We start from the raw sequence: 27768 nt of genomic DNA, 5'->3' as shown, positions 1-27768 counted from the left end.
AAAATAAAACCTGATAAACATAAGATACAGACTTTTGGTATGATATTTGGTGCTGACCATGATCTAAAGAGTTCGTATAGTATAGACTTACACAATTTTCTAAACTATACGATCTGAACTCTTGGAAAAACAGCGGTACATCAGTATTACATGCTTTAGTATACACCATGTAGATAACCTGTTACATTTACACACTGCACCATCAGACATGGTGATGTTAAGGTGCTTGTATTAAAAACGTGCATGACCCATTCTAGCTATCCAGTAATTGAAACATTCAACCATATTTTATTATTATGCATGTAGTTTAGACTCATCCTATGTGTCGTGAAAAATGTCTATGCCAAATCACCGAGTTTAGATAATTTAACTAGTATAAATAATATTTACTAGTATGATGGCTGTTATTGCCTCGTAGTTATTGTCAACACAAAACATTGTGTTTTGTGTACAGACCCCGTCTACAGATTTGGGTTGAATTCCCTGGAAATCCATGGATGCCTATACCACCATGTAGTATAGACTATAGTCTATCTAACTTTAAATGTCAATAATACCTAATAGTAGCTATTGTAAAATGCCGTCAATCTACTCTAGTCATCGATCCCTATAATTGTAGGTGAACAACATAGTGTGTTCATCTAAAAATACATAGTCCAGTCAACTCATTTCAAATTTAGTTACGCCAATATGATATACATGATTACTTTAAACATGTACCCTACTAGTATGAACTAACCGTACATTACTCAGTATTAACCCAACCTCACAACTCAAACGGCCACAGACATGCCCGCGGCATGCCTGAACCGTGCACACGCCACAAAATACACCCCCATGTACCAAAAATAATCCAAGTCATACATTAAAATAAACCATTAAGCCAACCTGAACCATGCAAATGCCACAAAACATACAATCACTTACCAAAATAATACAACTCATACCTTAAACAAATCATTAAGACAACGTGAACCACACAAAATCCATCGCCAGATACCAAAAATACCCCAAGTCATACATTAAAACAAAACCTTAAGACACCGTGAACCATGCAAATGTCACAAAACACCACATCACGTACCAAAAATAACCCATGTCATGCATTAAAACAAAACATTAAGACACCCTGAACCATGCAAATGTCACAAAATACACCACCACCTACCAAAAATAACCCAAGTCATACATTAAACCAAAACATTAAGACATCATGAACCATGCAGATGTCACAAAATACACCACCACTTACCAAAAATAACCCAAGTCATACATTAAAACAAAACCTTAAGACACCGTGAACCATGCAAATGTCACAACATACACCACCACTTACCAAAAATAACCCATGTCATGCATTAAAACAAAACCTTAAGACACCCTGAACCATGCAAATGTCACAAAATACACCACCACCTACCAAAAATAACCCATGTCATACATTAAACCAAAACATTAAGACATCATGAACCATGCAGATGTCACAAAATACACCACCACTTACCAAAAATAACCCAAGTCATACATTAAAACAAAACCTTAAGACACCCTGAACCATGCAAATGTCACAAAACACCACACCACTTACCAAAAATAACCCAAGTCATACATTAAACCAAAACATTAAGACATCATGAACCATGCAGATGTCACAAAATACACCACCACTTACCAAAATAATCCAAGTCATACATTAAAACAAAACCTTAAGACACCCTGAACCATGCAAATGTCACAAAATACACCACACCACATACCAAAAATAACCCATGTCATACAATAAACCAAAACATTAAGACATCATGAACCATGCAGATGTCACAAAATACACCACCACTTACCAAAAATAACCCAAGTCATACATTAAAACAAAACCTTAAGACACCCTGAACCATGCAAATGTCACAAAACACCACACCACTTACCAAAAATAACCCAAGTCATGCATTAAAACAAAACATTAAGACATCATGAACCATGCAAATGTCACAAAATACACCACCACTTACCAAAAATAACCCATGTCATGCATTAAAACAAAACCTTAAGACACCCTGAACCATGCAGATGTCACAAAATACACCACCAGCTACCAAAAATAACCCATGTCATACATTAAACCAAAACATTAAGACATCATGAACCATGCAGATGTCACAAAATACACCACCACTTACCAAAAATAACCCAAGTCATACATTAAAACAAAACCTTAAGACACCGTGAACCATGCAAATGTCACAAAACACCACATCACGTACCAAAAATAACCCATGTCATGCATTAAAACAAAACATTAAGACACCCTGAACCATGCAAATGTCACAAAATACACCACCACTTACCAAAAATAACCCATGTCATGCATTAAAACAAAACCTTAAGACACCCTGAACCATGCAAATGTCAGAAAATACACCACCAGCTACCAAAAATAACCCATGTCATACATTAAACCAAAACATTAAGACATTATGAACCATGCAGATGTCACAAAATACACCACCACCTACCAAAAATAACCCAAGTCATACATTAAAACAAAACCTTAAGACACCGTGAACCATGCAAATGTCACAAAATACACCACACCACATACCAAAAATAACCCATGTCATACATTAAAACAAAACATTAAGACATCATGAACCATGCAGATGTCACAAAATACACCACCACTTACCAAAAATAACCCAAGTCATACATTAAAACAAAACCTTAAGACACCCTGAACCATGCAAATGTCACAAAACACCACACCACTTACCAAAAATAACCCAAGTCATACATTAAACCAAAACATTAAGACATCATGAACCATGCAGATGTCACAAAATACACCACCACTTACCAAAATAATCCAAGTCATACATTAAAACAAAACCTTAAGACACCCTGAACCATGCAAATGTCACAAAATACACCACACCACATACCAAAAATAACCCATGTCATACATTAAACCAAAACATTAAGACATCATGAACCATGCAGATGTCACAAAATACACCACCACTTACCAAAAATAACCCAAGTCATACATTAAAACAAAACCTTAAGACACCCTGAACCATGCAAATGTCACAAAACACCACACCACTTACCAAAAATAACCCAAGTCATACATTAAACCAAAACATTAAGACATCATGAACCATGCAAATGTCACAAAATACACCACCACTTACCAAAAATAACCCATGTCATACATTAAAACAAAACCTTAAGACACTGTGAACCATGCAACTGTCACAAAATACGCCACCACGTACCAAAATAATCCAAGTCATACATTAAAACAAAACCTTAAGACAACCTGAACCATGCAAAACTTTACCAAACAGTAAAAAACAAACGGTTACAATATCAACAACACTTAACACAAATATTTTCACCCCACAGATGCAGTAGATTGAAAAGTTGCTTCCTACCTTTGAGTTAGTGTTGCTGAAAAACACCCAGATCCAAATGTATATTCCATATTTCCATATGTAGTAACTAAGTGTGGACTGTCAACACGGAGGCACACATTGACAGTTGTGATCATGCGCAGATTGCATCACCTCTGCTCCACCATACTGGGTACAAAACGGCCATTAGGGGGAGCCATAGTACAGTGAAATACAATGGGGACTGGGGAATAGCTATTGATTCACTGACTGAATAGTTTATTGGCAGAAGTGTAATCAATATAGGATACAGTCAACCACATATCCAAAGGGATCACTGATAAAAGTCCTTGCTGTCTTGTTTCCATTCGGTCCAGGGTAATCAATTCATAATCATGGCATATATTATGATATATATATATATATATATATATATATATATATATATATATATATATGTGTAGGCCTGCATGTTGGGGAACAAAGAAGGGCTTATAAGGATGTGGAGGTAGTCACTAGACATAGGTCAAGGGGTCAATCTTTTTATTTTATTTTTATAAATATAAATACCTTGGAATACCGAGGTATAGATTATCAATATCGGCATCGTACCGTACTGTAAAATCTCATACCATGGCATGCCTAGTTTGTACCGTCTACCAGAGGGAAGTAGCTGGAAGTCGGTGCAGGGTGGATGAGACGGGGTCGTTTGCTATCTTGATAGTTTTTTTTTTTTTTACGAAGTATCTCATTGTAGATACAGCCTAATTGCTGGTGTCTCTTCCCAATTATTTTTGAGGCTAGATTTACTATTCGCTGCAGCTTGCTTCTTCCTTTGACCTTTAGATTGCCAAACCACATTGCCATGTTAAAACTCAAGACTCCCTCTATCAGGTTTTTATAGACTGTTTCCATGATATGCTTGCTCACTCTAAAGGAGTTGAGCTTGCGTAGTAGGTGGAGACGTTGGTTACAAGTTTTAAAAATCTGTTCAGTATTTTCACTGCAAATGAGTTTGCTGTCAATATATCTGCCTAAGTATTTAAAATTGTCTACTACCTCCACTATTTGTCCACCATTTGTAATGGCCTGCACAGGTTCCTCTTCATGAATGACAAGTTATTTTGTTTTTGTCACATTGATCCCTAACGAGTTTTTTTTTTCTTCCCCGCACCAGTTCTGAAGAGATAATAGATATGCTCTGTGTGCTTCCTCCCCACTGTCCCCCCTTCCTCAGTAAGACAACTGAGACCACTGCTTGCGGTTGAAAGGAAACGTAAAATCAATAAAAAACACCGTGGCCTAGTAAGATGGGGATAAGCAGGCTGATAGTTGCATCATCAGTTCCTCTCTGACTTTTATAACCAGACTGGAAATAATCTAAGCTGTTAAAAACCATCGCTATAATTTGTCTGCTTATAACTCGTTCAATACATTTTCCCAAAAATGGGGGTAAGAGCAATACACACACACACACACACACACACACACACACACCCAGCAAAATCAATACGAACTATTGATCCCAGACCCACACACACACAGATAGAATCATTAGGACAGTTCGCCTACACAAATCAGTGCATGCACAGTTCAGTTTGAACAGATGGGCATTAACTGCCTCACACAAAAGCAGAACTAGAATCATATTGATCCCCCAACTGCCAAAGATGAAACTGCCGTCCTCATCCAATCTGATCCTCAGATACCGGAAACTCCAATCAGCAAAATCAATATAATGACGTCATCGGAAAAAAAGGGTTAGGCCCCGCCCCCTCGTCCCTAGGGAGTGTCCTGAGAATGCCGAAATCGGACCTCGGGGTCTCTGGGGAATAATAGTGTCCTTACATACTACTCAGATTGCACATACAGTACTGCACAGAAACATATACGAAATGTCTACATGAATGTCTGTCTGGAACACTGTTGCTGCTCCTCACTGACTGCACCAGTCGCTCTGAATTATCACACAGGCATTGACCATTATATTATGGAGGTCTTAACGAAGCCCCTTTTCCTTTCTTTTCAAAATCGTTTTATTGTAATTTCAATAATATAAATCTCAGAGATCATAGGGCAGACATCATTAAATTATTGCGCAAAACATGCCCCTTCAACACAAAATAAATAACATTTTCTCCCCTTCAATTCCCAGTTCAGCAAAGCCAATTCCCAATTCCTCAGCCTCTCTACGAATACTCCATCTCTGCTAACCCCCACAATCAGTTATTGGTCACGAATCACGAATGTCCAATCCACCCCAAATTTTTATCACATGTCGAGGGTGGTTTAATCAACAGAGAGCCATCCATATGGGGCACCGCAAAAACATGCTTTTTAGGGGATAAATCCCCTCCTAATTACAATCATAGACTTGACATTGTAATTGGCTAGCTAAATCAGTAGGAGGGGCCTATATTTCCGAAGGCGTCGAGCCAACCACACTGGTGCAATTTCCCTAGAATTGCACCTTTCCTGTATACTACATGCTCCGACGGGCTGAGTCCGACACCCTATACCCAAAACCTAAAAAAAAAGAGATTTTTTACCCACAGCACGGGTTAGTTTTAACCCGCAACGCATGTCGGGAGCGACGGTGTTGGACTGTTGGTATGTCGAACCAACGTATGCACCCCACGGGAAAGTGCCTCTGACACTAGACTGATTACACCATCAATAATATGATCTATTAAATTGCATTACCCACACTGTACATCATTTGTTGTTCATATATTCGAACGGGTAAGGACTAGTATTATCAAATATACATTGTATTCTTTCACTCTTGCCCTCACTCCCTTACACACTGTATGCATGCATGTAAGTCAATTGACACAATTAGTGTTTTTGATAGAAGTAACAACAGTTTCTGAAACTTGCTTCCATATGGGCCACAGTAAATACCACATGAAACCAGATACCCTTCTACATGTGCATAATCACTCCACCATCTGTTCTGTGTTTTTCCTCCACTCTTTCTTGTTTGAAGGCTGTACATTATGGTTTCAGAATTTACATGGCAAAGGATGCGATGTGGCTAAAGCAAATTGTACCAGTCATTCAATATTGTATTCCTTGAAAGAATACAAGAACTTGCAAGGTTTGCATATAAAAACGGAACGCACACACACACACACACACACACGCACATATATACCGGTACTATACTATGCTGTACATAATACTATATGAAGTGCTATGACTACATACAATGCAATTATTGTGCTGTCTACATGACATGATATAAGTCTGTCACAGCACAATAATTGCATTGCACAAACACACACACACGCACACACGCACACACGCACACACACACACACACTTTTCCCCCTTGCATGGTTTCCCTCCCCTCACCAATCTACAGCTCCTCTCCTCCCTTGATAGCCCTACGTTGCGTCTCACTCGACATCCTCTAATGATCGATCGTTCCCTTTATTCATGTCCTTGCCTTTTCTTCCGTTTCTCCCATCCCACTTCCTTCCCCAAGCAGTTTCCCTCACGGGTTTCTGTACTTCTTTATCCAATCACTCTTGCATGGATTGCAACATGTATAGCTTTGCATGAGGGGAGCAGGAGAGAGAAAACTCTATAGTACCGTGCATCATCTCCTCTGGCTCCATGACAGACAGATGAGGGGCCAATTACCCTGCTCTCCACCCATCAGGCTGAACACAACATCCCCGTCTGTGTGCACAGACAGCGCACTGGGAGAAAGCAACTGCACAAGATACAAAACTAAAAACAAGAATACACATTCGTGTCTTTCTGTCTCTCCTGTTTTGTACATTTCAGAAAACACAGATGCAGACATCAGCTGATCAAAAGACAGTGAAAACATGAATGCACACGCTGCCTCTGTGTACCACTGATCCCTGTGGGACCCAGCATGTGCTTGCAATTTGGCACAGTGTGTGTTATGTTTTGTGGACAATTTGACCGTTATGATCTGAGAGTAAAGTCGTGCCTGATTAAGTCACAACTATGTATATTTATGTGAGTGCGGGAGACAAAAAAACAGGATGCACAGTTGGATGCTGGGAAATTTCTAATCAACCCCCCGCATATACTGTAGGATAAATCTCCTGATGTAGATGTTGGCAAAGGCTACGATGGAAGAATGCAAGAGACAGCTCAAGAAAGGAAGAGAAGCTTGATGCAACACGTTCTTCCTTTGTGGTTTTGAATTAACTGAGAGACTACAGTTACAGACACATACACGCGCGCATGCATGCACGTGCATAATACACACAATTGCTCGCGTGAATGCACAAGCTGCACAGAAAACGACACCATCTCAGAAGATTGAGCTCCAGCTGTGCGGTTCATTCGGTTCAGCCTGGCATGCGCCGGGCTGGGCCCTCTCTGTCTGTCAGTCAGTACTGTGCATCTGGCTCCAGACCGTTGCTGCGGGTTAGAAGCAAGCGGAGTCGTGGCGTGACTCCAAGGATAACGAGGTGCCTGAAGTCGGACAACCTGCCCTACTGCATCGAAGGAGTGACATCACAGCCCACTTCTGTGGTCAGCGCAAACTAAGACACATGGCGCGCCGCGCACGGCTGGAGAAGGCGTCCTGTGACTTGGCACACAGAGGCACTTTGTATTCGCTGTCTATTGGGAAGCCAGGTGGGAGTGTTTACATTACCGCAAACCTAGACAATTTGATATTCTGGGTGGGAGCAATGAAATGCGTTCCTGGTGTGACGAGCATGCAGACATTTTGTTATCGTTCACTGTACAGAGTTCTATAACAAGGGTGTTTTCATGTGCAGTCTACATACAGTAGGACTGTAAATCTTGCCATATTACAGTACAGTATATTGGCTATGATATACCTTTACACTATTGTATATATTAGGTCACGTTGTGATTGTGCTATCTGCCACTACCATAAAACTGTGCACTACACCACACTGTGCTGTGGATAGACATCATTGGCGAAGATTACTTGCTAATGGAAACTACAGCCATTCATTTTCCTGGAACAATAACGCGCTAAAAAAAGTAGGCATGGATGTTGCATCAATGAAAATAATAACAAAGTTTCAGAACTAGATTGAAAATGTGTTTGGAACTTTCCACAGCACACCTCTCAGACACAGAGAGAGTAGAAATGGTACCATCCAGTGGTGTGCAGAGGGCAGCTACAGTATACAACGTGGAGATAGCATTGGAAAAAGGTGTAGTATTCATTTAAACATTCTAAACCCATGGATTCAAACCACTGGACTGCAAGACAAGTGGAAGAACTTGTCGGGCCAGTGTCAGCTTGAGAACATTCGTACTAACTGTAGTGAGGAGAACTTGGCAAAAACATGCAGGCTGTGCTGCAACAAGACAGCCTTCTGTGTGACTATATCGTGTGTTTCACTGATTGAGGAGAAGCACGGAGCCTCGTTTCTCTGCAGCCTAGCCAGCCAGCCGTGATCCTGAAGCAATCCACCTCTCCACACACACACCCCTGGCCAGGCCCCACTAATCTCCCCCCCATTCGCCTGGGCTGTCAGCGCACATCTGCTCCCTGTTACTGCTGGAGCCTCTGCTGTCAATTCAATTAGGCCTCTTCTGCTCAGGTCAAACTGTATGAAGGTGCACACGTGCACAGAACTGCACACCATGCAGATAGTGGCTGCCTGCGTGCACACATGTAGGTACACAGCAGAGTTGACATCGCCTGTATTGTTGCTGTCGGGGAAGAAACCGTGTATACATATTTATTTGTTTTTGTTAATGTAAAACGTACTTGGGTTTTGAAAACCCTCATAAATGAATGCTCTACAAAAGTAGCGAAAATAGCAAATCACACGTTGTGAGCTTGTAGATCTATAGTGCTATGTGCACTATTTTGGAAAGCTCAACTGGATAATTGTGTCTGTTGGTTTTATAAATAATTCAAGAGACCGCGACCATTTCACAAAGTGCTTAGTTATGACTGAATTATTACTAATGACTAAAACACTATCCTGGTGTACACTGTAATCCATTGGAACACAGTTTCTTATAAAAGTTGTCTAAAAGTTTCGGCCCAGGCCGTAGCGTAACGGTCTGGGCACCGGACTGGTGATCCAAAAAAAAAGAAGTTGTCTAAAAGTTTTAGACATACAAGCTTTCCACCTGACAGTGATGAATGATACCATAGTATGGTGACGTGCAAGCCAGGTGGGTCAGTAATGTGCTAAATGTTCATTATCATGTACGTTGCAAATGGAAGTAGCACACAGGCATAATGCTGAGGTGGGCGCTATTTCACAATGGCATGGTGTAGGAAAGTCAATTATTCTCAAATGATTGCAGCAGAAACTGACATGAACTGAATGAATAACAGGTGCTTACGGGTTCACGAAACACAAACACTGTTACGTGCCTCTATGGACAGGCACACAAGCAGAGGGAAATGCACACACACACACACACACACACACACACACACACACACACACACACACACACACACACACACACACACACACACACACACACACACACACACACACACACACACACACACACACACACACACACACACACACACACACGCCGTGCACAGATGGACACTAGTTGGTGCTAGCACCTGCCCTTTGCCCTCTGGACAGCAATGTGCCCTTTTGATTATTATTTTTGTGTACAGTAATACAGTATACACTGTATAGTATGTGGACTATGGTGACATTCATCAATTCTTGGTAAAAAAAGCTTCTAATATATTATGTATGCCCAAAATCTATAAATCTCACACTAATAAGGCAACCACGTTGCACGTGCTGCACAAGGTGCCCTTTTTTCCACTTAGGCACCTGCCCCTCTAAATGTCTGTGCACGCCACTGTATCTTAATTAGAGGGTTGACATTTCAGAGGCTGTACATTCGACCCGCTGGTGTCTGCAAATAATTCATTAAATGACGATGACAAAACCAACACGCCAAACGGGTGCAGAACAAGGACTATCAATCCAACATGATCCATATAAAAACCATTCTTACATAAAGAGAGAGAGAGAGAGAGAGTGACATTTCAAAACGCTGGACATACAGAGATGACACTGGTATATTATTCAATGTTCTGGGAGATAATCATGAGACCTTCCTGGTGTTCTGCTCATCTAGTGTGTTCAAATTAAAAACTCTACGTCGGCAGCTTTCCCAATACATCCTCCACAATAATATTGTGGAGGATATTGTGCAGCGAAGTGGCAAACGCCTTCCTCCACTGTACAGTAAATCATAACCGCCTCTCCCCGCCAAAAAAGGAGATTCTCTTGAAATAATGGCATCGACATTTGGCTGTGGGCTCAGCTCTGTGTCAAATTATCCACGCAATTAATAGCAGATGTTTAGCTAAAGCCTGACGTGTCGGCCACTCGCCCTCCCAGGTAGGCCCTATACTCAATAAGGGAACACATTGGCAGGGCTTCAAAAAAACCTCTTGTGCGGCATGCAAGACAGATTATTTTCATTCGTTCAGATGGTGCTATGCTATTTTTAGTAATATAGGATTTTGTGCACCTCAGGATATGAATAGTTAAGGGGTGAGGATCTTTTAAGGAGTTGCATTAAGTTTCATGGTCAATTGGGGCAAAGCCTGATAGCCAAGTGGTTAGGGTGCTGCAGACCACATGGACGCAATGCTATAATCAGCCAGTCCCAAGTTTGATTCACAGCCGGATGGACCTTTTGCATCACCCAACTGCATCACGTGTGTGTGTGTGTGTGTGTGTGTGTGTGTGTGTGTGTGTGTGTGTGTGTGTGTGTGTGTGTGTGTGTGTGTGTGTGTGTGTGTGTGTGTGTGTGTGTGTGTGTGTGTGTGTGTGTGTGCGCGCGTGCGTGCGGGTCTACTCTCTGATTTTGTGTAAAACCACAGAATATTCTTGCAATAATGTGCTTCGTTTTTAACAGCAAACGTTGATATTCAGGCAGCATATTGTAGGCGACGTATCTCCATCAAGCTCTCATTGATTTGGCGAGAGCGACAGATGTGGGCATGAGGGAAAGCGCAGCCCTCCAATTTCTATTTCCACCTCATTAGGTCAGCCTCGCCTGAGTCGCCTGGCCAATCAGGGAGGCGTCCCAGGTGAGTGTCAAACCAATGGGGCGTGACCTGCGCCACGCTCACCCAATCACCAGCATTGAAAAGTAACTAAGTATATGTACTGTACTGCATTTTTTTACATTACTGGAGCATTGCCAATTTTTTATACTTTTCTACTTCAATACATCTCAGAGAGGGAAATATTGTTCTTTTACTCAATTATTAGAAAACTTTAGTCATTAGTTACTTTGTAGATTTAGATTATTATTCCAAAACTTACAGACAGTACATTAACCACTTCAGCTCAAATACATGCGTTGTGAGCTTGTAGATGTATGATTTGCTATTTCTAAGATAAATATACATTTTGAAAACTTGAAATGGGACATTCTGCATATGAGTAATTTTACCTTTTGTACTTGAAGTATACATATCTATGCCAATGCTTTTGTGTACATTTTTGAATACCGGACTTTTACTAACCGAGTATCATGGTACTGATACTGGTATTGAAGTAAAAAAGAATGTGAGTACCGGTACTTCTTCCATCACTGCCAATCACGCTCTCTCTCAATCATCAAACATTCCCGCTGGTGTCCCTTTTAGCCAATCACTCTGTGGCCCTGCAAGAGAGTTCTAAAAGCAGGGCAGCAGGATAAGCATGTTCTCTTTAATATAAAATACATTGGATCACTGTCTGTTTCTCCTTCAACATAGCAAGTCTGCACGGGTCAATTCAGATGAGCAAGGAGCCTCAGCTTGTCTCCCTGAAAACACACCAAAGAGAATGTATAGCGTGTGGCTGTTTGCGGTACCGTATGACATACCTCAGTCTCTTGTAGTACTGTTTGACCTTTTCGAGCGAGGCGGCATTGATCTGAGCCTGATACTCCTCCACCGACACATTGTCCCGATAATAGTACCCCTCCATACTCTCCAGGGCTGAGAGAGAGAGAGAGAGAGAGAGAAAGAGGGTCAGTCTGAGTTTAAGCTTTCATTTCCGCAGCGTTTAAGTCAATCCTCTTCACTGTACCTTGGGTGAAGAGCACGGGGTATATTTTGAAGCCACCTCCATTCTTCAGCCGCTGAGGTAGCTGGGAGAAGTAGAAGCTCTCCAGGTAGAAGCAGACCTTCAGGGCCTGCCGAGTGCCCTCCACCTGGTATGAGATGGGCATGTCTGGGTGCAGACAATAGGAGGGGAGGGGAGGGGAGGGGAGAGGAGAGCAGAGGAGAAAATGTAAGAGCTCGAGTGAACAAGAAACCATTGGTTAGCAGACAGACGAGTTCGCTTGTTGTGTTGTAGTGTAGTACATACTTGCCACCAGAGGCTCCCCTTCAAACTGCCGGAAGTAGAAAGTGACCTTCTCCAAGTCAATCAAGGCCACCTCAGTGTCCTCCAACATAGCTTGCTCGTCAGTCTGTAAAGAGACAACATAGTAAGGGTGTCATCATCATGCCCATCTAAATCTCCCCCATTTAGCAACATGCACGCAGCATGCATGACCTATCGGAGGGCCCTTTGCTTATGTTTACAGACGTGACAACAACATGTGCACGCTCGTTGCTCACATCTGTGTACAGTATCGGTTCCCTGTGAAGGTCTGTCAGCAAGTCCAGAGAATGTTTGTGCCGGTTTTGGGCATGTTTTTCCTTCCCTGCATGCGTTTGTTTACGGGCGTGCGTGTACTCTAGTGTACACTAGTACTGTACATGCGCGTGGCTGGTGAACGCATGCATGTGTGTGTGTGTGTGTGTGTGTGTGTGTGCTTCCTATTCAAACATCCGCCCCTACATCCTCAGACACAAACAACCACATCTGCGGCTGGACAGTGTGTGTGTGTGTGTGTGTGTGTGCGTGCGTGCATTGGTGACCTGACGAAATACATAGGACAACAAAATGTTGTATGTAGAGTTTGTAGGCTGCACATAACACACAATAAAGTCTTACAATAAGTCACCTATATACCACTAGGCAGTTGTAAATGATTAGGTGCTGGAACCCACAACATTATTTATCCATATAAAATCCCCATAAGGCCAAATAATGTTTCCCAATCAAAGAATTTATTAAATCAGACCACTGGCATCAGAGTACACTAGCAATAGCAGAAATGCTAAATATTCTTTATTTATTTATTATTATTTTTGAGTGGTGCAACCACTCCAACAACCAGCAATGTCCGTGTACACCTACCTATGTGGCCACCATAGACTGTAAAAAATATGGACAAAGCGTTCTCCGGGTCTAACATGAACATAAAATGAAGCCTGTCAGTCCTTGTATTGTAAGTCGCCATCTTTCTAGATCCGTTTTAGCCCAGCTGGCCATTGGCTGGCCCAGACAACCAGGCGGGACTTCCCCCCTTCTTCTCCGTTGGTTTTTATTTTGAGAGAGAGAGAGAGAGAGAGAGAGAGAGAGAGAGGGAGAGGTGGGGGAGAGCTGCACCACTCAGTTCACACGGGTGTGATTTTTATTATTATTTATTATTCTGTCAAAACATATACAGTAGGAGGGGGAGGCATGTATAGAAACAGCTCTTTCCCCCTCTCTACTTGCTCTTTCATCAACTGTGCCTTCACTTCCTTCATTTATCTTCTGTCTGTTTAAGGGGGGAATTGAATTAGGTTTCCTTCTGAAATTCTGAGCCATAGCTGCATTGCCGTTCAAAAATCAGATCAGTATATGATGTCGTACACGCATGCACACTCTATTTACGAAACGGAAAAATGAAATGAAAAGCAAGACACTGTCCATGGTACTTTTCTCCATTACGAGCCACGGGAAGGGCCATGAAGGGGAAACCGATACAGTTGAATTAAGCACTTGAAGCACAGCATTCCAATTCTGGGCGGAACATTCACAAATAAATTGCAGATCTAAACAAGCTCATGTTGGCTATTTTTGGCTAAGAGATTTGGTGTATAGGGAAAAACGTGGTCCAAGTACAGGTCAGGTCCATTTTACTAAGACTAGAGGGTAAATAAGGGTAAATAATTCCAGCATTAATGTAGCCCTGCCACTAGGTTTCAAGGTTTTCATTTATTTTTATTTTTCGTTTTTCTTTTAGGTTTTATGACCTGGCTCAATTACACCCACACAACCTGAATTTTGAACATTCAGTTGATTTTCTGTGGTCTGGGGTTTTCTCTGTGTGTTCTGAAGCCTTTTGAGCTGAGATGAAAACAGGCAAAATCCCAGAGACATCTGCTGGGAAATTGTTATGTCGTATACTGTGGGATTTGTGGACTGTTCACAGGCAAATCAGCCAGAAAACCCCAGACCACAGAAAATCCACTGAATGTTAAAAATGTTAAAAACTGTACAAGCTCTCCTCCCTGGCCTCTCTGTGTTAGGCTGCACAACAGTGACACTTGGTGGTGACAATATGCTACTTCCGTGCTCGGACACAGACACACACACACACACACACACACACACACACACACACACACACACACACACACACGGCTGTCTATAGGAGTGGTACGTTGCACCACTTTATGTCACCAGACCTTTAACTCTGTTAACTTATTACAGTAAACCACCGGTTTTCAACATTGGACTCATAAGGGTGCATTTGGTGCCATCTGCACACTCTCAGAGTTCAGAAAAGTGGTCACCTCTTCACCGAAAAGTAAACTGGAGTATGAATAGGCCTCAACACCACCATAGTGCTGCCATGCTGGAGGACAGGAGGTGAGGATTGGGATCTGACTACCGGAGACACACAGTGTTGATCAAGGCTCATTTAATGCTGCCTAGGATGGCAGCATGAAAACGCTGAGCTTCCAGTGGAATAACACACAACTCTGTTTTGCTCTGCACAGGGAGTTAGAAGAAGAAGAGGAAGAATAAGACAAAGAATGAGATGACGAAGAGGAAGAAGATAATGAGTGAGTGTGAGAGAGAGTATATAGGATGAAGACAGTAGCAGAGAATAGCAATAATTACTAGTGAGGCCCTGTGAGTGTGTGTGTGTGTGTGTGTGTGTGTGTGTGTGTGTGTGTGTGTGTGTGTGTGTGTGTGTGTGTGTGATGTGTGTGTGCGTGCGCTGTGTTGATGTAAGCCTATACGACACGGTTCTCTATCCTACATAACAAATAATCCACTAATAATCACTTCCTGCATGTAACCGTAACCTTCTCAGACTGAATTCACAAACCCAAGAGTGATAGAAAAACATAGCAGAGTGAAAATAACCATGTTATAATAGATACATAGGCTACATAAGACCATCAGCCTGTCAAACTTTTTGTTTGGGCTTCTTCTCCCTGAAAGTAATTATCTCTCAACAGACAGACATGCTCTTCTGAGACGAGTGAACGAGTTCATCCAAGTCACGCGCTGAAAATGAATCCGTCAGTCAGACTGTAATGGCCACATTTGCAGTCGGCTTTAAATTAATCCCATTAAACGTCTCTCAGACAAAGTATTAGACGTCAAAACCTTCACTGTGACAAAGAACAGTAATGACTAGCGCCTTGACGGTGAAAGTGAAAAACGTGTGACTGGTTTTTGATCTCATAAAGCTCAATAACTCCTTTATAGTTACTGTAACTCTGTTGAGAGCGTGCAGAGCTATTTCCTCTACTTTTGTGCAACACTGTCAAACAACAAAGTATGAAATAGAGCATTCATTCATGGAAATGAATAAAATAAAGGTAAAAAAAATCACACCCGTGTGAAGTGAGTGGTGCAACTCTGTGTGGGGGTCCCCGGGGGGTCCCTGGAAGTTCCAGAAAAAACGGTTGAGAAATGACAGAGTTACCGTGTGGGGCTCCTTCTACTGTACTGTACTGTCACTGTACTGTACTGGCACACCCAAAATCATCATATATACAGTTAATATGTGCGTGTGTGTGTGTGTGTGTGTGTTAGGTTGCGCACAGGTGGTGAAAAACAACCATGCTATTTTCGTGCTCATACCCACCCATGCACCAGCCAGCCACCCACCCAGCCAGACACCCACTCACCACTCAAAAAATGAAATATGTTGGTACAAGTTTTCTCCCTGACAGTGACTGTGTTGAAACCCATAGTGGAGACAACCACTGCAGGCTTTTGCATTGTGTTTACTGCGATGCTGGTCCTTTGTTGACGTTATACTGTCAGACTCATAACTGTAGCGGTCTAGTAATTAAAGGCTTTGTAATCGGCTCACAGAGCTTGCCTATGGGGTATTATACTGACTGACGAACAGAACATGCAGATCTACAGCACAATGTGAAACAATTACAGTATTTTCAAGACTGCCATCCCATTTGCATTTGCATTGTGTTCATCTTTGTGCGCGTGTGTGCGTGCATGCGTGCCGCATGTGCATGCGTGCCTGTGGTTTGAACGTTTGGACAAAACCAGTTGTCTGAGAGTGTAAACTCTCAACATTACATGAATTGAACTATGTACTTACCAGGTTTGGGGAGAGGAGTGACTGGAAGTGGAGGAGTAGCCCAGCTCTGGCAATCTGCTCCAGCCAGCGATGGCTGGCCTCCATGGACTCAGGAGGGTCTTGGGGATCTGGGCTATCCTGGTCAGGACCCCTGCCTACATCGTGGAACTGTAAGGGAATACAGGTGAGAATTTAAACTAGCTCTAAGGGTGGTAGCGGGGGCAGTGTCTTGAGTGTACAGGGTTTGATGAGGGCAGAGGTAGGGCATATGCCTATGCAATAAGCATTATATTGAATAATTAACTGTATTGACAGTAACCGACTGCATAAGAGTGTGAAAATGGACTGAAATGAGCCTGTATTTTTACCATATGAGAGTTACTGTAGATGAACCCTGAGGATTGCACTGTGTCAGCGAGCAGTGTTTTACCTGGTTGAGCACAGCCAGGAGGTGCTGTGAGAAGGCACACACTGCCGCCACCAATGACTGACAGAACACCATATCGCGCCGTAACTGGATCTCTGAGTCTGGGGCAGAATATAGAATGTGAGAATGTTTGAGAGTTGGAAAAATGCAGGGATGAGAGAGAAAGGGACAAAACAGGACGAGAGAGATAGCATTGAAGGTTAATATAAAAAGACTAGAAAAAGTGCCCTTCTGGGCACAGGTCTCCACCAGGATAGGAATGTAGGACATTGCAAATTGCCTTCATCTGGTGGTTGGATAAAAGGGCAACAAAAGTAAATGAACTTTGGAAGCCAATCTTAACCAATCAGGATGGAGTCTGAGAAATCTGAAAGACCGGTTTCGTTGAATGGCTCTACTCTAGAGAGACTGTGTACCAATTTGCGTGATGTTTGGACAAAATCTGTAGGTGTACTATGCAAAAACTTGTTTTGCACAAAGCGGCCTCCTGGTGGCGCTATAACAGGCCGTTCTGGAAAGTTTGGGGCAGAGGTTCATCGTTGGCATCCAGGGAGTGTGTGTGCAAAATTTGGCATCGACCGGGTTAACGGTGGCCGAGATTAGCTGCTCACGGACACACACACACACACACGGACGGACGGACGGACGGACGGAGTGCAAAACATACTCTCCCCCCATGCCTTCGGCCTGGTGGAGACAATAAATGGTTGTACGATAATGTAATGGCAGTGGTAATATACTGTGTAATTTAAAGCTGTATAAAAGTTAGTGAATAGAATAAAATGACGGGAAAAACGGTTGGGAGGTAGAGGAATGAAAGACATTAGGTGGCATTAGTTGGTGGTATGATAACTAAGCTGACTTATTTGGGTCAGTTTATTCAAGGGGGCAATTTCTGGTGCTTTAAACATAGTAATTAAAAGCCTCAGTCAATTTTATCATCCACCCCAGGATATTAAATATTCTATCAGAAAGTACATGAGAGCACATGACAGGTGTGCCTGAGCGGAAAATAATTACCCGGGCAATGGCAGTCATGGCACCAAAGAAGTTTGAATGATATCACAAACCTCTCAGGAATTCATAATGTGCTGCGTTTAGCGGGTGCAGATTCTTATGACAGTATTCGCTATTGCATCTGTTGAGTATTGAGTTTTTCTGTGGGGTTATTAATACACTGTTTTTCTTAAGCGGTTCAAAAACGGGCGCCTGAGGCCTGTTCTCATCAGCATAATTCTAAGATGAGTTTGTGTCTGACTGTGGTGGCGGTATTATTGCCAAGAGCAAGAGCTAAATATAATATGGATCAGACACTGTGTTAGTTTATCTTTCATTTTTTATCCCACGATTTTGTAACCCAGTTTTCTTTTCACCCAGTGCCAATTATCTAATGTAATCCTGGGCGCTACACTTCCTCTGCCAACCTGGGGGGGGCAGCGGACTGACCTCATGCCTCCTTCTATGCATGAGGAGTCCAAGCTGCTTCTTTTCACCTGACAGAGGGGAATTTCCCCGGCCGGACGTAGCGCGTGGAAGGAACACGTTATTCCGACCAGTTCCTTTCCACTCCATCAGGCGCCCCGGCTGGCCAGGGGGAGGTAGTTTTAGAGACCAGGATTCACTGTGTTAGTTTATGATTTAGAGGAGCTGTTGACCTCATAACAGTTGGCATGTCTGCTTTGAAGTTGATATTTCTGTGTCTCTGTTACTGATACATTATACCTGAGTGTTGGAAAAAGTCGATTTTATTTCATTATACCCGAGTGTTAATACTATAATTACTAAATAATATAATTAAACACTTAAAACCTATATACTTCTATGACTGAAGTCCCCCAGGGGTCCAAACGTGATCTCATCCTCCCCCCCCCCTTCTACAGCAAATGTTTGTGTTTGAGCAAAAACGTGTCGTAAGCTTGTAGATGTGCTATTTTCTGCGAATGTTATGCCAAATCTTCACCTACTGTATTATGACATGCCCAGAACAGGGATGCTATGGTTCATGTGGTTAATTTCAAACATTTGGCTTATTCTTTGCATTTTTCCTCATAGTTGAGTTGCTTTATTTGTTCATGTTATCTTTATCAGTGTGCAGTAGTATACGGGTAGTCACATGAGATCAGGAGCAATAGGACCAACCTGTATACTGAAGTAAGACCAAGAGCACTCGCGTCTTCACCTCTAGAAAAGGAAACAAACAAGACCATCAATCAAACACTAATGATCAAATAATACCCTAAACGTCCACATTTAAACCTTTCCTCCACTGCTGTGTTTGCACTTCACTGCTGTGACCCATAAGGCCAGCCAAGCCTGCAGAAGCCATAAGCAGTGTGGGAGACATGACCAGCCAAAGGCAGGGCCGTCCCAACTCCCCGGCTCGTTTATCTTCACATGTGAGGGAGGTCCAAACATCGTAAGGCCAGGCACAGAGGAAGATAACAACATAAATCTATGTATTGTTTATATTCATATAAAAACCACTAGTGTTCTGTACATTAAATACCAAAGACCTTGGCAGGCCGTTGCTTGAAGGACTAAAAAGCCATTATGACGAGAAGGTACAATAGAGCGAGCCGTGCACACAAGCGAGGCAGCATGGTAATATTAGTTCTGCTCACAACGGCCAGCTACTCATCTTTCCCAGGAGTATAATGTGACTAGCCAAGGATTTAGGTTATTTGTATGTGTGCCTCTGTGTGTGTGACTGTGTGTGTGTGTGTGTGTGTGTGTGTGTGTGTGTGTGTGTGCGTGCGTGCGTGCGTGCGTGCGTGCGTGCGTGCGTGCGTGCGTGCGTGCGTGCGTGCGTGCGTGCGTGCGTGCGTGCATGCGCTTAATCTGTGCGCAAACAAACACAAAAACCATGCTACTCCCATTGGGGACAGGGGAAGGCTAAGGTCCTTGCATAGATAAATAGTGGTGAATCAAGGAATGCTCAGAGTGCACAGGTCTCAGCTCCATAAGTCACTGGGCTGCAGGCCCAACTGTTATGACTTTCCAGTTTATGTATAGGCATTTTGATGTTAAGAGTTCGGGGAGATCAGTGTATTTAGAAGTCTGTGAGAGGAACAGTTATGTTTGCAGTACATGAGATTCAGGACATTGGGGGATTTGTCAATGTAATAAATATGACCTATGTACTGTCTAGAACAGTTTTCCATGTATACATTGCAAGTAGTGCATCTACTGTAACTATATCTGAGCATGAGCATGCGGCTGAAGACCTATGTGCGCTTGTTAGTGCGTATCACATGGATGGCAACACAAATAGCAGATCTACAAGCTCACAACGCATTGCAATGCGACACGCTGTGAGCTTGTAGATCTACTATCTTTGAATAGTGGAAGTATAAAAAGGGGTTCAAGTGGTTATTCATGATGAATAATTACACTCCAATATCTGTATGCATAACGAGTACTTTTGCCACTTTAATATATTTTGATGCTAATACTTTTGTACTTGAAAGCAGGACTTGTATTTGTAACAAAGACTCATTACACTGTGGTATTGCTACTTTTTAACAAAATCGGAGTACTTCTTCCCTTCCACTATACGCATGCTAACCTTCAACAAACTTGGCGATGGTTTGTGTGAGGCCTTGAACGCTGCCAGGCAGATTCCAGGGATCCTGTTTGACATGAAGACGGAGCTTCTTAGTGCAGTTCACCCTGGGCTCCATCTCTTGCTGAAACTCTGAACACACACACAAAGTTAGAGTTATGAGGCAGAGTTTTTGCATAAAGTGAAAGCAGATTATGTGACAAACTGCCCTCATCCACCTCTTGCATTATTCATGAGTCCTAAAAGATGGAGAGAGAGACACACACAGGGACAGCGGGAAGAGGAGAGATGTTGTTTTGGCGGGACACAACTCATTATTTTTCCTCTTTTCCTCCAATGTACTTCTGCTCCTCTCACATTTTCATCTTTTTCCATTATGTTCATCTGAGAGAGCTTCAGTCTCTGTCTCACTCTATTTCGTCTCACTCCATCTGGAGTTCCGGACCTGTATCTTTCTCTTTTTCTGACTCTCTCTCTCTCTCTCTCTCTCTAGTACCGCCCTTCCATCTGTCCTGTCCCTCTCTCTGCCTTCCTCTCCTAAATTAATGTAGTCACCAAACGAGACTCTGGTGTTAATGAGTGCTTCATTATTCAGGCTGTTTCATTAGTGTGACGTCACGAGACCGGTGCAGAGATTCCGTTTTCAGACTGTGTCTGCTATCTCACCTCATCTTGGCAGTGGCAGCAGAACGCCAGCACACAGGAGCACGTCAGTCTGATACGGTCAGATATAGGAACGAGACAGACGGGCGTGTAATGGTTTACTTTGTTTGAGTTTACTTTGGAAACGTACATGGAGCCCAGATCTGTGATAACAGGGTGGCCATTACACAGAGTGGTTTGGACGTGTTTGTGTGTGTGTGTGTGTGTGTGTGTGTGTGTGTGCGCGTGCGTGCGTGCGTGCGTGCATGTTTGTGTGCGTGTATATAATATTTACATCTGTCTGTACTGTAAGTACACAAACAAACATGAACAGATACAGGAATGCTCCACTTAGTTAGATAATACTATTTCAGCCACACACACATAACTGGCACAGAAATGAGGGCATTTGGTTACACACACAAACACCCTCATTCACAGAGATATCCGAAGACCCATATAAATAAAAACCCACTTTCAAAACAAATGTATATTCACACTCACAAGAGACCGATGTGAGTGTCGAACTGGGTGTGTTTGGACTATCCACTTTTCAAAACATACCACATGACTCATTAATCTGCTCTCGTGCTCAGATTTACAGTCAGAGAACCTCATTTGCCTTTTCCAGAAATTCACATTCAAGGACACTAAAGCTATTTTCTTTTGGTTCTATTAGACCTGAGCGAATGCCTTATATGCTGTTCTTTGCCAAGTCTGGTGTCCTTGTGCTTATAACTCAGAGACAAAAACAACCAATGCCTTTGAGCACTGCATTTGGCTATCTAATCTCCATCATTTGTCAACTCATCGAAACTGAATTCTAAAGACACAGCTATTCTATTTTTATGCCAGGAACCATTTAGCATTTCCAGTTCCTGCTACAGTTTCCAGTCAGAGATAAAGCAAATCAAGATAAAACAAAGCAATGTTGATGTTTTCCATCAGCAGGTGGCAGTACAGTAAGAAACTCATCATGCGGGCGCACGCATTAGCATTCCTGCAGTGTCACCTTTCCTGCTGGCCGATAAGCAACGCTACAATAAACCACAGAGGTGAGTACAGGACACTAATGTGGGCACCGTTCCCATTCCGTGCGTTCCCTGTAGAGAACAAGGGCAAGTTTGATAGCTTTGGGGTAACAGGGGATGATGGAAAGAAAAGAAAAGGGGAGATGAAGGACAGAGGAGGATGGGAGGAATGGGACTTTGAAAGGAGAGAGGAGACACCGTACACCGTTTGAACAGAGCGGGGGCCGAAACGTTGTATTTTTTCCCCCCCATGTTGTCAAATTATTGTGGGTGCTTTTAAAACGGTGTGCGGATGTCCTCTCTCCTTTCTTAGTTATTTTTTTGGATCCTGCACCCTGCAATTTGTGGATGTGCGTGCACCTCTTGACCACTGCAGGAATGGGACTGCCCTTTTCAGCAGCTGGTATCTACCTACGTACCAACGCCCCCGTATGTCTCTCACACACACACACACACACACACCATGACAGGAAGTTGCAGCCCTATTGCGCGGAAGGCTGCAGTGTTTTCAGTGTGAGCTATGTTTTCTCTACAGAGTTGTGCTGGCTGGATTCTTGGAGTCTTTCCAATATTATCTTACTTCTCCCAGTCTCCACTGTGCAGCCCAGCAAGGCCTCTGAAGGCACAGATACAACTATACAGTCCGCCCACACACACACACATACACACACACACACACACACACACACACACACACACACACACACACACACACACACACACACACGAAACCCATACTGTAGGCAGAAACAAAACACACAGTTTGACGGGAAAATTGTAGGATGGCAGTAAAGAAAGAAAGAAAGCGCATCAGCCTTTTTTTCCACACTGAAAGATTAACTTTCATGTTTGTAATGTTTTTTTTCCTTTTCATATAACGGGCTTACAATTTGGTTTCATAAGAGGAACACCTGTTATTGCTCAAGCGGTGATGCACTGTGAAATGATATGGTGTCATGGAAGGAAAAGCTCAAAGTGGACAGATGCCGGTTGGGAGCAAAGCAGGAAGTGGAGAGGAATGGGCCTGACAGGGCCGTGCATATGTGTGTGTGAGAGAGAGAGAGAGAGAGAGAGAGAGAGAGATGCGGCCCTGCTCTTTTTAGAGTACCTTGTAATCCTCGGCCAGGCGTGAAACACTTGGTCTGTTCAAAGGCTCGAGCGACCACGGTGCCTCTCAGCATGCTTATGATGGAGTCCACCTTGAAGGGAGGGGAGAGGATGTGTGAATATTGTGGACAATAGTACTGTGCATGAGTCAGATTCACAGGATGCAAATGCTCAACGCAATGTGTCCACACATGCGTGGCAAAGCTGGCAGTTAATTGGAAGGGAAAGCAAAATGTGCTGTCTAGTGTCTACACACAAACAGTATAACACCTGGTCTGGTCTGGTCTCTCTCGCACGCGCACACACACACACACACACACACACACACACACACACACACACACACACACACACACACACACACACACACACACACACACAGACCCTGTGAATACAATTGCTATGCAGTGTATAAACAAAGCGTGGGGGGAAGCTGCTCCACAATAAGACAAATGGCCGGAAGCAGCTCAGAACTGCAGAGGCAGCACAGCGTGATTTCTGCTCTTTCACTGCCGATGGAGACGTCCTCATTTCAAAAATGTAATTAAAACTCTTCCTTGTGGGTATCGAGTCAGAGGAAAAAGTTCACGTCCTCAAAGTCAACCTTTGCCCGAGAGGTTAGAGGCAAGGTCAAGGGTCACGGCTTAGGGCATATGCCAATTTCCCTTTCCTTACGCCGTGAGCCACGACACGAGCAGGGTCCAAGGTGAAGAGAGGAGAAACATACATTTGCTCATGTGTTTCCATGCAGAAGACGTAAGCAGTACTTGAATCAAAAACAAATAAAGGGTCAAAGTTACTGTAGTAATTATCTAAGAATTATGTCCAGCACACACATATCACGTATGTGAGGAGGAATTCATTGGCATAACCACTATTATTGGGGAGAAAATGGGGCAAAAAAAAGAATAAAACAAGAATTGATGAACATCAATTAATTACCAGCTGCCTTACTATATCTGCAGAAATGTGCTATGAAATTACCTTACCTGGGTTAGCTTGCGTGTTGTACTTGAAAGTTGACGTAAGAATCCCTTGTTGAAATAACTAGTGGGTTGTTATGCAACTTGCTGGCTGCAATGCAATACTATTCCATTGGCTGAGAGTTCGGCAAGAGCAGAGCCATAGAGTAAGACAGAGTTACGACAACTTCATGGGGACAGGCTCTTCTACATTGAAAAGGGACAACCGGACGTTTACGGAATGCATTGGAGTCTATGGGCTCGAGCGAGTAGATGAACCACGTGACCAGGCTGTTTAATGCCCCCTCAATGCCGTAACTCTGTCTTATTCTATGGCTCTGGGCTAGAGGCAAAAAGTGTCTGGTTGCCTAGAGACGAGGCAGCCAATCAGAATGAATGAAGTTGCCACTACCAACCTGATAGAAAGTAGACCAGCCTGGCAGCTGGTAAAAAGCATGTGTTTCAATCAGACTGCCTTGGGTGACAGTGTGCCGCTGCTGTTTAAACATTTGTTCGCTCTATTCTATCTATTTTACGTCTGTGTCCTGACTGTCCTCGCCCTAAACAATTTGTATTGGTCAACATCTGCACACTGCTTTGTGCCCATTTCTGGAATGATTGTCAGTTAAAAAATATTTAAGGCTGAAATGGCATAGTACTGTAGATGCTAGATGCCGAACGTATTTAGCTTATAGCTCACTTTGCACCTGACACAGGATTGCGTGCGTGCGTATGTGTGTGTGAGTGTGTGAGTGAGAGAGAGAGATTGTGTGTACTGTGCACTGTACACTGTAGCTACTGTAGCGAGGCATTCCTCGATCCTCTCATTCGTTATTGATATTTATATTTATAGTCATAATAATCATTGGTTGTTTACGCTCCTATTTAATTCGGACTATGGTCTTGTTATGACAGGCAATGCTACATACTGTACAAGAACAATGCTACATACTGTATAAGAACAGTTTGCCGGACAATTCTGTCACCAGTTGGCCGGCTGTCTATTGAGTTCACTTTGCAAAAGTGGCAAAGTGAACTCAATAGTAGGACATCATGTGACATCATTTTGAATAAAAACAAGAGTTCAAACTAGAAAAATACCTTCTATGTGAAAACCATAAGTATAGACAGGTTATTTGCAACTTTAGGCTAAACAACACAATAATTCCAATGGTCATTGGTACTGTAGATATAAAGGACTGGAAAGAAGTCAGAGGATTTGTAACTTGAGTATCATGTTTTGTTGGAATGTAAGAATACTAGCATTATGAATTTCAGGCAAAAATACCTGCCAATTTATTTTTATTAACCAATAACCACCTATTTATGTTCAAATTAATTGCATTACTAAAATCTGAAAAACAAAAAGTAATTTACAAATTGGGTGCTTTTCTGAAAAAATGATCTTCCACTGTTCAAATAGTGAAAGCCTTTCGATATCGTCTGTATGTATATTGTATACTTTTTTATTGTATACTATTTATGAATCTGTGCTCCATACCATGTGATCATGGTCGTGAGTTAAATATGAATGAATGAGGAACCAGTGTAAGCAGCTCATCCCTAAGGGACTACAGGGGGGCCATCATTAGTCACACAGGACACGCACACCAGTCTCATGATTTAAATGCGTCACATGTCATGTCATTTGATGTAATGCATTAGTCATGCCAACCAAAGAGTTATGCTTCACACGTCACCATGGGTCACATCATGTAAGTCACAAGTCATTCATCTTCTGTCTAACATCATCTATTTGCACATTATTAGTCATAATCCCCAAATCATAACTCATTTGCTTCATTCATTCATTCATTCATTATGGTTGGTCGTTAGTGAGAACATATGACTCACTCACCTGGCTGAAAAGATGTTCCAGGAAGCTGTGGAGTTTCTTCTGCTTGTCATGGGACAGCCATACACTCGTGGGCATCTCATCTCCTACATAGAGGAGCATTTCAGTACTTTGTCGTATCATTGCTGTCGGGCAGGAAGCTCGTAACTCCATATTTCATCTTTTTATGAATTTCTTTTTCATAGATGTTTGTTACAAATGGCTCAGTTTGTAACAGCCCATTGTAAATGTAGTCGTAGTATGACAGTGGCACGCAGAAATAGCGGATCGCCGAATAGCCGAGCTACAAGCTCACAACGTGTCACGATGTGATGTGTTGGGAGCTTGCAGAGCTGCTATTTTTTTAAAGGTTTGGAAGATTTTCACATTACAATGATATGCCCAAAATAGGAATGCCAGGTTGAAAACAATTCATTCTGTATGTGGGTTTTTATAAAGATTTAAAATAATGAAAAGTTTAAACAAGAGCTTGTGCCTGCAAAATAACTACATTCAATCAATTGGAAGACTGTTTTTTTTTTTCAAAAAATGTAATGGTATTTGACACACGATATAAACATGCATTACATGCACAAAACATAAACATGAAACACATGCGAACACACACAAACGCGCGTGTATGCTTGTAAACACAAACCTCTCCCACGTGTACTGCTGCTCAATTAGCATGTGTTATCAATTTAGAATCAACAGAGGCATGTTTTGGCAGGTCTTAAAGTGAGTGTCGTGTGTTTTAAGAGTGTGTTTGTGCGTGTATGTGCGTGCGTGAGTGCGTGCATAGGTGCTTGCGTGCGTGTGTCTGTCTGATTCGCGTGTGATTAGCTTCTGATGAGGGCATATCTGACATCACACAGATGTGTGTGTGTGTGTGTGTGTGTGTGTGTGTGTGTGTGTGTGTGTGTGTGTGTGCGTGCGTGCGTGTGTGTGTGCGTGTGTGTGTGTGTGTGTGTGAGTGCGTGTGAGACAGCTACAGTACAGAGGGAGAGACGAGGGGGGTGATATTTGACTGGACGCACAGCTGTGGAAAATGTTAACCGAAACCCCTGTGAGTACTGTGGCCGAATGCCTGCCATAATCAATTAGTTTCATCTTCAGGCTCTTGTTTTTGTTCTTGGGCCCTAAAAGGTATAATCATGCAGTTAGATTGTAATCATGACCTGTCAGTTATGGGACCATCATTCTATGTTGTGGTCGTCCGGGGCCGGGGATTACAGCGTTCCGCTGGAGCCATGACTTGTGTTTTATCACAGCGTGGTCTCGTTGTAAACAGAATAGTCTATTCGAACAACCGCAGGCCTTTAAGACGATACACTGTACCACACGTTTGTACTGTAAAGTCCACGTCATGGAGGCTTTTCATTGGATGTGTGTGTGCCA

The 27768-nt window shown here is 42.7% G+C and overlaps 1 protein-coding gene across 1 annotated transcript in view; it reads right to left on the bottom strand.

The window, feature by feature from the left end:
- prex2 (phosphatidylinositol-3,4,5-trisphosphate-dependent Rac exchange factor 2) overlaps positions 1 to 27768 on the bottom strand; it is a 156574-nt gene that overhangs the window by 31588 nt on the left and 97218 nt on the right. The window contains exons 28-36 of the mRNA XM_083778594.1: positions 26395 to 26477; positions 23576 to 23666; positions 20798 to 20926; positions 19372 to 19413; positions 17236 to 17333; positions 16827 to 16973; positions 12731 to 12833; positions 12449 to 12592; positions 12243 to 12357 (exon numbers count right to left, since the gene is read on the bottom strand). Coding sequence (XP_083634720.1) covers positions 12243 to 12357; positions 12449 to 12592; positions 12731 to 12833; positions 16827 to 16973; positions 17236 to 17333; positions 19372 to 19413; positions 20798 to 20926; positions 23576 to 23666; positions 26395 to 26477 — 952 coding nt within the window. The remainder of the gene's footprint in view (positions 1 to 12242; positions 12358 to 12448; positions 12593 to 12730; positions 12834 to 16826; positions 16974 to 17235; positions 17334 to 19371; positions 19414 to 20797; positions 20927 to 23575; positions 23667 to 26394; positions 26478 to 27768) is intronic.

The sequence above is a fragment of the Protomyctophum parallelum genome (genome assembly GCF_964188405.1).
Source record: "Protomyctophum parallelum genome assembly, chromosome: 12".
NCBI lineage: Eukaryota > Metazoa > Chordata > Actinopteri > Myctophiformes > Myctophidae > Protomyctophum > Protomyctophum parallelum.
Note: the sequence above shows the minus strand (reverse complement) of the source record. Positions and strands in the feature narration are given on the sequence as shown.